Source organism: Symphodus melops, assembly GCF_947650265.1.
Source record: "Symphodus melops genome assembly, chromosome: 6".
In the NCBI taxonomy this organism is placed as follows: Eukaryota; Metazoa; Chordata; class Actinopteri; order Labriformes; family Labridae; genus Symphodus; species Symphodus melops.
Genome location: NC_136696.1, coordinates 23,832,414 through 23,845,740, shown reverse-complemented (window position 1 = coordinate 23,845,740; position 13,327 = coordinate 23,832,414). Strand labels below are relative to the sequence as shown.

General features: G+C 39.4%; 1 protein-coding gene across 2 annotated transcripts in view; it reads left to right on the top strand.

Annotated features, from left to right (window-relative positions):
- Positions 1 to 12,490, top strand: part of lingo1a (leucine rich repeat and Ig domain containing 1a) — a 131,542-nt gene extending 119,052 nt beyond the window's left edge. For both annotated transcript variants that reach the window (XM_079346486.1, XM_079346485.1), the window contains one exon: positions 8,436 to 12,490. In XM_079346486.1, coding sequence (XP_079202612.1) covers positions 8,448 to 10,295 — 1,848 coding nt within the window. In that variant the 5' untranslated portion in view covers positions 8,436 to 8,447 and the 3' untranslated portion in view covers positions 10,296 to 12,490. The remainder of the gene's footprint in view (positions 1 to 8,435) is intronic.
- The last annotated feature ends 837 nt before the right edge of the window (positions 12,491 to 13,327 follow it).

Below are 13,327 nucleotides of genomic sequence, written 5' to 3'. Positions count from 1 at the left end.
AAGATCTAAAACACAACACAAGTAGCATAAAACATCGATTTGAATCTGTATCTGCTGCAAAGTGAATGGAAGTGGATTAATTTCCTTTGCAGAGCAGCAAACTAGTTTTTGTTGTATCTGCATGATTAAGCTTAGACACAGTATTAGTACCTTTGTGTGTGGCCATGTTATATTAGAGTGTCTGATTAGTGTTGATAGTAAATAGTTAGTTAATAGAAACATTAGATTTCTGAAACTTTGCTATACTGATACAGAATGTTAAGTCCTCTTGCTCAAAGAGCCATGATGTCATTGTCTGTACCTTTTCCAACTGGCAAGCAGCTGCAGCATCTTCCTCAGTCTGTTGCGTAGCTTTCATTGCACTCTTCCATGCATAACCACCACCATATTAGTTGTGACTGACCCAACCCGAATTAGGTTGGATAGAAATCTGTCCGTACAGGAGGATGACAAGACATATTTGCCAAAGCAAACAAAATGTGCGAACAGATTTTCTGGTTCCCATGCTCTTCTTCTCTTAAGTATCTCTAACTTAAGGATAATTTGTCACATTTAATGTCTTAAAATTGTAAAAAAAAAATAAAAATAAAAAAACAACCCTTGAACAACTATCTTTGTTTGACTCATATCCCAAAAATCCAACATATTTCATTTTAGTGACACAACCCCCCCCCCCCCCAAAAAAAAAAATAAAAAATAAAAAAATAACATATTTGATACAGGAATAAGGATAAGAGAATAGCTGATATATTTGTTTGGAAATTGATTTATAACCAAGCACATCAGGCATTCTGACATGTTAGCCTTTTATTGACCTCACAGAAGTCATTGAAACTAAGTTTGTAGCGAGCACATGTTATAAAATAGTGTGAGTGGACCAGCTGAGTGAATTAAAAAAATAATCTCTTTGGCCCTTTGCTTGAAACAGACTGTCTTAAAGCGCCTCATGGGGCCGTGTTAGTGCTGGCCTTTCTATCCTGCAAAGTAAACAAACTAGAACAAGCCAGGCTTCTTCCCACACGCTGCAAAACTCATCCAAGACCACTATCCAGTAAAAAAAATCACAAGTATAAGCCCTGTGACCTTCATCATACATTACTTAGTTACCACGGCCGCAGTGTTTTTCTGTTCAGCCGGTGTAGCAGCAAGTGTTTGCTCCGGAGCACTTTAGTTTGGCATATCCTGTGGTGTTCAGAGAAGAATCCATGTGTAACCGTGTGCCCCCCCCCCCGGACATAATCGGCTCATGTCTTGACAGCTCTGTCAGCAAGTTGTCCTCTGCCAAAAGTTCAGGCCTCAGAGGGAGGGGTGTCTCTTTTTTTTTTGGGGGGGGGGAGACAGGAAAAGTGAGATGCAACTCATGATTCATTCTCAAAGACTGGGTACAGAATTGTTCATGCATAGTAGTTATTGAGAAAAGAAAAGTAGTTCAGCATTAACACATCACTATTGCCTTATTATAGAACATCTGTCAATGTATGTGTATTCATAGTATCCCCGTAACACCTTTAAAGACTCAGTCTCAATCAGAGGAGAGGCCATCTCAGCAGCTCGCTCTCTGTCTCTCAGTCTCTCCTGGAAAGCTCAATCTTTCACAATATACTGTAGCTGTTCTTTTTACTTTCTCCTTCCTCTAAATGTACTGCAGCTGCTGCAATACCTACTTCTCATGTTTACCTTGTCAATACTTATGAGTTGCAGACAGTAGTTTTTAACTTTTTCTTGTTTGCCATTTAATTTTAGATTTTGATTCTTCACCATGAAACACTATTTTGTATGTTGTAGTTCGTTAATTTTTCAATATGTTGGGATTTAAAAACCACAATTGGAGATTTTTTCCCACTAGGGTTGTGTTGAATATCTGATTTTAAAGTTTGGGGTTGGTGATCCTCTGACCTCTCCTCTCTAGCGCCAATATCAGAATTTAAGTTTGTTCAGTGCTTTGCTTTAAAGACCTGCAAAGCTGATAACATCTAATCAGCTGTTCTTTGTCTGTAGTACTGATGAGCAACTGTTGGCAGGCTACTATTGTTTGGGAATATGGGACACAGTGTACCTGTGGAAGATCCGCATTTAACCCTGTTGTATACTTTATCCTGTATTACTGACGTTAGCATTAAGCCAGTGGCACAGGTGTTCCTTTTATACATGCAAGGTCTCAGAAATTCTCAAGCTGTTGGGTTTTGGTTGTTCAAAATCTGCACTAAATTAAAAAAAACAAGATTGCATCGATAAGAATATGCTCTTTTAGAATTCAGATCCAGACAATTTATTAATCCCAGAAGGGCAATTCAGTTTTACAGACTACTGAGTCATTTAACATCTAGGCTGCTGGGTCGCACACAGTGGAGTACCACCTGCACTAGTAATTACTTTAGTATGTGTATTTGATGGTTACTGTTTGGAATTGCTGGAAGATCGCTTTTGATACTAATATACTTGGGAGGCCAGAAAAAAGAAAACATTAAAGCGCAACAAAAATAATCTTTACATCAGTTAAAACAAAGCTCAAAGCAACTTTATAGAATATTGTTGAAGGCTCTTTAAGAAAAGGTGATTGATGGATGTTTGGATGGACAGTATGGATGGAGGGATTTATGTGAATGTGCCCCCGAGCTCTCATTTTATGCAGAGCTCATGTTTTCTTCTTTTTTTTTTTTTCTTGAGATCATTCCAGTTAGTTTAGGTGCCATATCATAATGGTTTTAAAAATAACTTCACCATACAGTTGTTTTACCTTCTAAACAGCAATATACTGTCAATTCTACTCACTGAAGTGGTGCTTAAACATATAATTGTTAGTATTTTTTGTCAAATTACAAAACATCCTCAGAACCTGCATGTCATCCTAATCGTCCTCTGATCAGGAATTAATGAAAGATGTTTGTATCTTCTCTCTGTATGAAGTATTGGCAGGCACTGATTTATTTTCTTTTGGATGTAAGAGGAGTTTGGTTCCTCATTAGTGAGTTCTGATTGGGGTTCCTCCAAAATTGTAGGTTTTCTTTAGAAAAGTTGGACATTCTTGAGGCCATTTCTCTTTGAAAACGAAACTCCTCAGAAGCGCCAATTAATGGTGATTCTCAGAACAGAGCTGGAGAGATGAGCCTAATGAGCTGAATAATGATGGAAAAATTACATACAGAAGACATACAGTCTCCTTCTCTCAAGCACGGCAACCAACTTTCTGTTAAAAAAGTTGCCAAATTAGGAGCCTGGCTGATCTACCGAGTTGACCGAGTTTGATCAACCGACATGAGTAAACTGCTGAACTCTGCACCCTTTTGGAAATATCAGGCATCATTACTTACAGTTTGTTGGTTTTATTTTGGAACTCAAATGACTAGTAAACACATCCTCAAGAAGGACAAAAATGCACCAATTGTTGTCCAATTGGTGCATTTAAGGTAAGAAAATAATTAAAGAAAAACACGAAAAATGCATACAACATTGCATTTAAACCTGTGACCATAACAACAACGATAACACAATTGATTTTTCACCACTTCCACCTACATCACTCGATAAGGTCAGAGTGAAAAGTCGACAGCCCCTAAAAGCTTTTCAAAAGGAATTCAATCCCTAAAGGCTCAAGTACCCTTAAATAATAGTGGAGTAACAATAGAGTGCCTGATTATCTTAAGAAACAAAAGATAAACTTAAGAGAGAAAATGTACATATACTGTTTAGAAAGAGAAGAGTTTTTTTAGTCACCGTTAAGTAGTTTTGCCGAGATATCAGTTCTAGTTTCCACTTGGGCATGCTTAAGGTGAATTACTTTGATGCCTTCTTTGTGAACTCACAAGATCTGTGTTCTAAGCTGTATCTGTAAGGACAGCACTTACACAGAATCCATCAACGACCCCTTGAGGAGGTGAAGTTCAGAAGGTACAGACAGAAAATGACCTTTTTAGTAGGTGAAGTTCAGGAGGGCAATGTTGACAGGTTTTATGGCAAAGTTTTCATCGGGGCAACAGCTGGACACTGTTGGAATTCTGCACCTTGTTGCACCTACCATCTTCTTCGCCCGGATTAGGGCTTTGCTGTCCATCTGTCGGGCGTCAGCTTACATTTAAGCCCTGCCATTTCACAGGCCCCAGCTCCAGCCAGCAATCCCACCAGGCAGCTTAGCTTCTCAATGACACAAGAGTAACCTTTCTTTGCAAATTCAGCTGGGTGACATTATAGCACTGTGAAAGTGATCTTACTATGGGAGCTAAAGGTCACACTATCCTGGTTAAGATGGATATATTCAAAATATGGCTGTCGATATACATGGTCTGTACTATAAATCAGACACATCTTAAGAATCATGTGTGCTTTTATTCATCTCTTAGCCTTGGCTGTTGAATTTACTTTAAATGACAAGAAATGAAAAAAAAATATATATCCAAAAGTGATTCCGAAAATGACAATCTTCCCCCCAAAATCATGTGCTACACTGTGATCAGTAAGACATTGGCAATTGTGGTCTCTGCTTATTCTAAATTTAAGTATTGACTATTGTCATAATGCAAATAGCCCATAAAATACAATTGTGCATATCATGCCCATTCATGATGAGCCCGGCTGCTTTAGAGAGGACTGGGTTAAAAAGGCTTTCAACACTTCTTACTGCAGATAACGTCAGAATCCTCACATGGATTTCCTAGCAGCTTACAGGTATTTAACAATGGTATTTAATGAGGCTCAGGAATGATGTTGTGTGACAGGTAAAACTAAAGCTTTGGGCCACAGTTGAGTCTTAACAATGGCTCTCCCTGTGCACGCTTGATTGTACTTACTGTGGTGAAGTTAATGAAGGCTGACAGTCTCATTCAGAGACATGGAACAAGATCCAGAGTGTTGATAGCATGTTATTTAAAAAGGCTACATGTGGAAAGAAATAATTAAACAACTTAGTACACATAGTAAAACCTGTTTAAAGTAGAGCTTCAGGGTTTAATTACAGTAACTATGTAGTAGCTTTCGAGAAATGTAATTCTGACTGACTCAGGGTTATACAGAAATTGTGGCCTCTTGTGGTTCTTTAAGTCTCTTGTGGTTCTTTAAGTCTGAAGTTAAAATAAAGTTAAAAGTCACTTTAAGAAATTATGATTTTCTCCTCATTCAAACCAGCAAAACCATTGAACAGAGAGGGAGCATTATGGAGAGTAAAATAAAACAGAGGACACTGTTGAGCAGCTGAAGTCTTACCTTATAAGAATGGTCGAATATGCCTTTCAAAGTTATAGAAACTGGTCTCATCCATTCAAAAATCTAGCAGGGTGGTTGGTATGACCTGATCAAAGAGAGTTAGGTATCTACCCCAGACAGCTGTTTGTATCAGGGAACATAAAAAAGCGCTCTTATTCTCCATTCAATTGAGATTGTACATGAGACTGATGAGATGGCTACTTGTACAAAACGTAGTTGTAAAAAGAGCACAAGGCACAACACACTTCCTAATATGAGGCAACATCTTCATTGTCCCCATGGATTCTGTTATAAATGCATTAATCTCAGCATTCATTGATCCAGTCATTACTGGTCTTGGACATGCAGGTCCTCATTTATTGAGCGCCGTTGTCTTGTGTTTTCCTCAGCCACATTTAATTCTTTGGGAAGCATGCCCCTTCTCACTCCACCTCAATTAATGTAATTCTCCAGGAGCCCACTGGAGTGCTGATGGGAATACGAACTGCATTCAGACTACATGCCTGTGAGAGGACGATAAGAACGGATCATTAACAAAACAAAGCTGTAAATGTTTACCCCATGGATGGCATTCTTCATCTTAATGTGTCCCTGTCATAACAGTTTGTCCCCCCCTGCATATTTGCTGCAGAAGCCATTTGCAATAAATGTTGAAGCTACTCTGTAATGAAAGAAACATGGGCACACATTTAGAAAAAAATGGCTCTTAAAGCTTCAGTAACATTCTCTCTTCATAATGGGCCTTGAATAATATTCAGATGTAGTTTGATTGAGTAATCAAGTGCTTTGTTATGTCGTGGGTATTTAGACCCTGTGTAAAGGAGTGCAAGGAAGCATTTAGAAGCCTGAGTGATATCCATAACATGCTGAAGTTGCAGTCATGGAGCTTTACCAGCTGGGGATTATGATGTGATCACTTTCCTGATTGGGTTTCAGTGTCACTGGTAATAGATTTGGACATAATAGCATCTCATTGACTGATATCCAATATGCAATAGCCACATGATAGAGGGTGACAGATGGAATTGAGCTGGTGATAAGACCACTCCTTCTTCTAAGGTGTCTTAGTCCCACACCACTCCATCTCATCGTGCATCGTGGCTTGATCAATGTGGGTTAAGGAGTAAGAATGACTAAGTAAGTCTGGAGGCGGTAAGAAGTACATCAGGCTTGAGTGCAGGTCTGTGATCTCAGATATATACTTGCCAACATCCATGCCTGTTTTGAAATCACTTGGTTTCACTTGATTACAGATGGTATCATCAAATCCCCAATCTGATCTTTGGCCTTGAAGGGAATAAATGAAATTGAGTTCAATAACTCTTGCCCATAAACCCCCTTTTTTGATGAGTCTGATGTCCAGTTGTCTATTGGATGGGAATAAGTTATTAGTGGTGGCCACAATGGCGGTAACATGTCACCCTCGTAATTAACTGTCAACCATAATATCACAGACCCCCCCCCCCCCCACACACACACACACACACACACACACACACACATTCACGCTCTTCTCTACAGTCTCAATCTGTCACATGTAATATGGTCCATAGAATGTGCCCGAAAGCACAAAAGAGTGCCCTACCTTCTTTCAACAACCTTGTGGAGATCAGGAGAAATCACCACATGACCAGAGAGCAATCAACTGGGGGGACAAATTTAGAGCATGAGATGAAACTGCATACCACTGGCAGAATTCTATGGTTTTTGACAGCCATCATACAAAGAAAAGAGTCTCCAAGAGACAAGCCTTGATGAGGCGTAATTAGATGTGAAGGATTTGTATCTGTGATTTTTTTTCTTCCTCGCACATTTCACCATGAAAGAACATTACAATCCAACTGCATGTGGTGGAAATTAAGACTTTTAGCATCCATTTTCATGATGTATTTGAACCTTTTGTCTTCAAGTCCACTCACCTTTGTTGTACTGGACAACATTAATAAGTTGCATGAATACTGCTGTCATGTTCAATCCACCCTTGAATTAAAATGCTGCCACCATGACTGTTTGCATACAACTGAAAATCTAAGATAAAATGATCATTTTTTAATTGCATTGTCAGATAGAAGGGAGGAGTTCTGCAAAGAAATAGAATTTAAATTAAACATTGTGAGGCTTCATTTGCGCTAAAGCCATGTATTCATCTCTCACCATCCAATTACCTGCTTATTTATGGTCTATATTTTATCCAAAAAGATTGCGTGAGCTGAGTGTCAGCCACAGCACATACATCAACCTCGCCACCATCCATCTTAGATTGTGTCTTCCTGCTTCTGCTGCTACACCCCTACTATCCTTTTTTTACACACAAAAGAAAAAAAAACAGGCTGGAGATTGGAAGAAATGAGAGGAAGAGGGGAAGAGATGGTACCAGAACAAACCATACAAAAGCTCAGTCTATCACGCAGCATTATTTGGATTACAATCTGAAAAATGGTGTTAATTCCTCTTGGAGCTGTGCCCCTTCACTCTTTATCTGAAAAAATGATTGTCCACAAGGTATCCTATGAAAATGGTATTCAGCTTTCTGCAGAACACACAATGAGGTTTTAGTGCAAAAGGTATACAGATAATACTTTTTTTTTTCCTTTGACCTTTGAAGCAAGGATCAGTTTGGCCCTTTTAATGTCAAGACTAGGTTTGATAGAAGGCTGTGCATTCACAGCAGCTTCTTGCATTGAAAACAGCCTTTAAACTCTCTGCAGAGAGTGAATGATGCAGAATTCAAAAGTGTTAGCACACTCAGTTATGCAAGCACATACCTTATTCCTTGTAACCACCCACCTCTATTCATCTTGAGTCTGTGTCATGAATATTGCAACACAATTCATATTCCTCTGTTCTGGTAGGAACTGTGTCACACAGTAATGACTTCCTTTTAGCACTTAGAATTGTTGAATTTACTATCTGGTTGAAACACAGTTACTAAACTATGTACTTTAACTGAGCTTTATACTTCATTGATTTCACACTGATGTCTCAGTTCTTGTCTTTTGATGTGAAGCAGACAAATTGACCAGGGACCAATAGACCATGCCATCCAACTTGATTGAAGTTTTACTGTTGATGTTTGGGATGATGCATTTTAATGTTTTTCAATCTGCACTGATTTCCAACTATATAAAGAAAAAAGCAGAACACTTGCAATATATGGGGAAGCTGAAAAACTTTGTGTGTCAGTTTTGTAGGTTCCACATTCCAACTAAACATTTTCTCTTGTTTTCTTGTCTCCCCAGGTAACCGATAAGATGGTGGCCAGGGAAGCGACTGGGCACAGCTACCTGGTGGTTTGCTGGCAGCCCATACTGATCCTGATGCTGGGCACCGTGCTGTCTGGGTCCACCACAGGCTGTCCATCCCGCTGTGAGTGCAATGTTCAAGAGCGCTCTGTGTTGTGCCACCGCAAGAAGCTCATGACAGTTCCTGAGGGCATTCCTGCAGAGACAAAACTGCTAGACCTCAGCAAGAACCGCATAAGAACCATCAACCCAGACGAGTTTTCTACCTTTCCAAACCTTGAACACCTGGAGCTCAGTGAAAACACAATCTCCACAATTGAACCTGGAGCCTTCAACAATCTTTACGGCTTGCGGACATTGGGACTGCGTAGCAACAAGCTTAAGTTGATCCAGCTTGGTGTGTTTACTGGCCTGAGCAATCTCACACAACTGGACATAAGTGAGAATAAAATTGTGATCCTGTTGGACTATATGTTCCAGGATTTGTACAACCTCCGGTCTTTAGAGGTGGGTGATAACGATCTGGTCTTTATCTCCCATCGGGCTTTTCATGGTCTAAGTAGCCTTGAGCACCTGAGTCTTGAGAAGTGCAACTTGTCCTCTGTGCCAACAGAGGCTTTTACCCACCTCCACAGTTTGATCACTCTCAGGCTACGTCTCCTTAATATCAATGTTATACGGGATTACTCCTTTAAACGTCTCTATCGACTGAAAGTATTGGAAATAGCCAATTGGCCTTATTTGGATACCATGACCCCAAATTGCTTGTATGGATTAAATCTCACTTCCCTGACCATAGCTAACGCCAACCTGACCACAATTCCTTATGTAGCCCTAAGGCACTTGGTTTATTTGCGCTTTCTTAATCTGTCCTATAACCCTATTCATACCATTGAGGGGAATAAGCTCCATGATCTTCTGCGTCTGCAGGAATTTCACCTGGTTGGGGGCAGATTGGCAATGATTGAGCCCTACTCTTTCCGTGGCCTAAACTACCTGAAGATTCTAAATGTATCTGGAAACTCTTTGAGCACTTTGGAGGAGTCTGCTTTCCACTCAGTTGGAAACCTTGAAACCCTTGCTCTGTATGATAACCCCCTCGCCTGTGACTGCCGACTGTTATGGGTTTTCAGGCGGCGCTGGAGACTGAACTTCAACAGACAGCAGCCTACCTGTGCTTCCCCTGAGTTTGTCCAAGGCAAAGAGTTTAAGGACTTCCCAGATGTTCTTCAGCCTAACTACTTCACGTGTCGCAAATCCAGGATTAGGGATCGCAAACCCCAGCAGAAATTTGTTGACGAGGGAGCCATTGTTCATTTTGCTTGCCAGGCAGATGGAGATCCTGCTCCTGTTATTATGTGGCTATCTCCACAGAAAAAGTTTATCACCACCAAGACCATTGGAAGGCTCTCTGTGTTGCCAGATGGTACCCTTGAGGTGCGCTATGCTCAGATCCAGGACAATGGTACATATGTTTGTATAGCTAGTAATGCTGGTGGAAATGACACCTCTCTTGCTCACCTGCACATTCACAGCTACTCACCTGACTGGCCACACCAACCCAACAAGACTTTTGCTTTCATCTCCAACCAGCCCACAGAAAATGGTTCTAATGGTACAAGAGCAAATGTTCCTTTTCCCTTTGATATTAAGACATTGATCATTGCCACCACCATGGGCTTCATTTCTTTTCTGGGCGTTGTCTTGTTTTGTCTGGTACTGCTCTTCCTTTGGAGCAGAGGAAAAGGCAACACTAAGCACAACATCGAGATCGAGTATGTGCCACGGAAATCAGACGCTGGCATGAGCAGCAGCACAGTGGATGCTCCTCGCAAGTTTAACATGAAAATGATCTAAGGGAGCCGTGGAATTTCTGAATTGTGAACTGAAAAATAAGACAAATGGAAAAGAAGACATTTTCTTTCCTCTCTTACAAACCTGTGGATCCTGGTCTGTTAACATAGAGTAAACTGTTTTTTTCCTGCCTGAAGCACTAGAGAATAAGGGTAGTAGTATGGACTTTCACAAGTGAGAGCACACCCAGTGCGACAGGGCATTGATGGTTTCAACAAGGCCTGTTAGGGCATTCATTGAAAGTCAGATTTGTCATAAGCAGTTCATATTCCTGTGGATTTATAATGGGAAAAATATAGTAGAAAAGAAAAACACTTTGCCACCAGATTCAAGGGGCAGATCATATTTTGGCCATTGCTGTTTTATGTCTGTATTTTTTTATTTTGTGTTCTTTTTTTATTTTTCAGGGTTAGATCAAGTTATGAATAAAATGTGTATGGGTTGATGAGCACATTTATACAGCATTGATGCATTTCAAGAACATCATCAATACATCAGTGTTATAATGTGAATGCTACATATGGTCTTCTCTTGCTTTCCAACAGTGATAATTGTTCCGTAATTCATTCAATGTCAATCTGTTTCACGATACATGATGCAATTGGTGGACAAAATAGGCCTTGGAAATGAGCAGACATAAAGTACATAGCATATCATACACAGCATCATTTTATCATGCAAAAGAACAAATGTCCGAGCAGCTACTTCTTTGTCATTCTCTTGACTGAGAAATTTTAGTAAATGGTACTTTTACATAGTTTACATTGGTCATTAAGTGACCCTAAAAGAAAGAATGATATTTAAATGGAAGTGCTCAAAACAAAAATGGTTCAGTGATATAGGGGTACTTCGGTACAGTTCAGAATATTAATACCAATTGGCAGCAATGCATTGTAAAACATAGATAATTAAAAATTGCATTTGTAGAAAGATAAATAGAAGATTATTTTGTGTTGAAAAGTAGAGAAGCCTGTTGGCAAGTGTGGCTCTTTATGTGGGATTTTAGCTTTTGGGGAAATGCTTCGATAGAGCTTTATGAGCCCAGTAAACGATATCAGTATCAGTGTCATTCATCCCTAATTTTCAGATGGAAGCCAGACAGTGCACAGATGGATTGAGGGGATGATACAGAAGGGAATGTGGGATGTAGTTGATATGATGCTCTGTACCAAAAATAAACACAGCATCTATCCCCCTGGCTCCTCCATCAAACAGAATGGTTAGTATTGGCACCTTGATGTGATACGCGCTTATCCCAGACTTTTTTTAATCACATTTCAAAAACTGTTATGTAACGGTATTATTTTGTGCTCAACAAGATTGTGAGAAATCAAACTGTGGTGCTCATGTTTTTGGATACAATGTGCTCCTCAAGCTGTAGAATATTACTTTCATTGTTGATTATGTTTCTTGGTTGTTTTATAAAATCAATGATTTATTCATGCCGATGCCCCCCCACCCCCTCCCATTAAAGCCATGGAAATATTCAGATCCAGGATCATTAACAGGTTTGCTATCCCACAAGAAATGTGCAGTGTTTGTCAGGGGGGGAAAGAACTGTGCTTATTATGCTCGCCAGTTGACCTGCATATAAAATCTGAGGTTACAGCCTTACCTTTCAAAGTACACACCGTGGACAGCTGGGCTTTACAAACGTGTGTGAGGAGAAAGGCTAAGTTATTTATGATGGATGACATTACAGACAGCAACAGAGTAATGGGCTGAAAGTATGGACAGAATATGCAGATGGTTGGAGTGACACAGATGGTTTCACCCATGGAGCAATCTGAAGCAGCTTTGGTGTAATCCGTTTTGCATAAAGGAAAAAAAAAACACTGGATATGGCTCATGGTTCTCCCTCTTGCTGAATATGAATGCTCTCTTTGTTCAAAGTGTGGCTACTGTACCTAGCCTTTTTTGGTCCCGAGTGAGCCCGGGATTCTGTTTTTCATTTCTGTTGTTCCTTTTTTTTTTCACCCTGGACTATATTGACTATGTAGTCCAAGCCAACTTTTTACTAAAAAAAAAGGTACTAAAAAATAAATCTATGGAAAATACATTCAAATTGTTCTGTGCAATAAAGGTAATATGCAGATTTTTTTTTAATTAACAAAATTTTGTTGATGTTGAATTGTTGAGAATATGGTATGTTGTATTAAACAATCTATGGACTTTTTTAAACACATGATGGTCTTATCTTGATTTTCAATGAATGGTTATTGAGTTTTAATGTAAAGAACAAAATAAATAAATAAAAACGATAGCCTTGTAGTCAGGGTTTGGATAAAATTGGTTCACGCCATTGACAGGTGATTCCCGATCCACCTTAGCACTTAACCTAAATATACCTATAAACTCAAGTCTGCCTTAAACTTAGTGTACATTTGTTGGTGTACAATATCTGTGTCCAAATGAGAAATGTAACGCACTTCCCCCCTATGATTTCTTTGATTCACTATAACATTAATGAGGATGCAGGCTGCAAGTGAATTTAACGTCACATGTTTCAGCACTAATGACTTGTTTGTTAGGGCATTAGTAGTTCACTTTTTCACTTGCCTGGCTTCTAACTATCATTAATTGACCACCATTAGTAAAGGATCAAACACATTAGGATAAATAAAGGGGAGGTTGTTAATGTATGCTTCACATTTCTAATCTCTAAATTGGCCAATGCTAAAGTAATTAGTATGTAAACCTCAAATGAAAGAATAGCATCACCATTTAATGCTAAATCAAACGTTTTATTCTGGGATGTCTCTATGTGAAATATGGGACAATTAGGTTGCCCTTTAAAGGTTATGGGAAGTGACCAAGGATACAAATAGGACAGCCTGGTTTCAAATATATGCTCCTATTCTGCATTAGGTTTGGATCTCTGTCCCAATCGTTTTTATTCCACATCTTTGCTTCTTTGGTTAGGACTCCATGGGGACTTTTGACATTATTTCTTTTTCGCCTCAAGCTGTATCAAAGAATGCTCATTTATCTTCTGAATTGAAAATAGACAGGCAGAAAAGAAGAGGCGAGAAGCT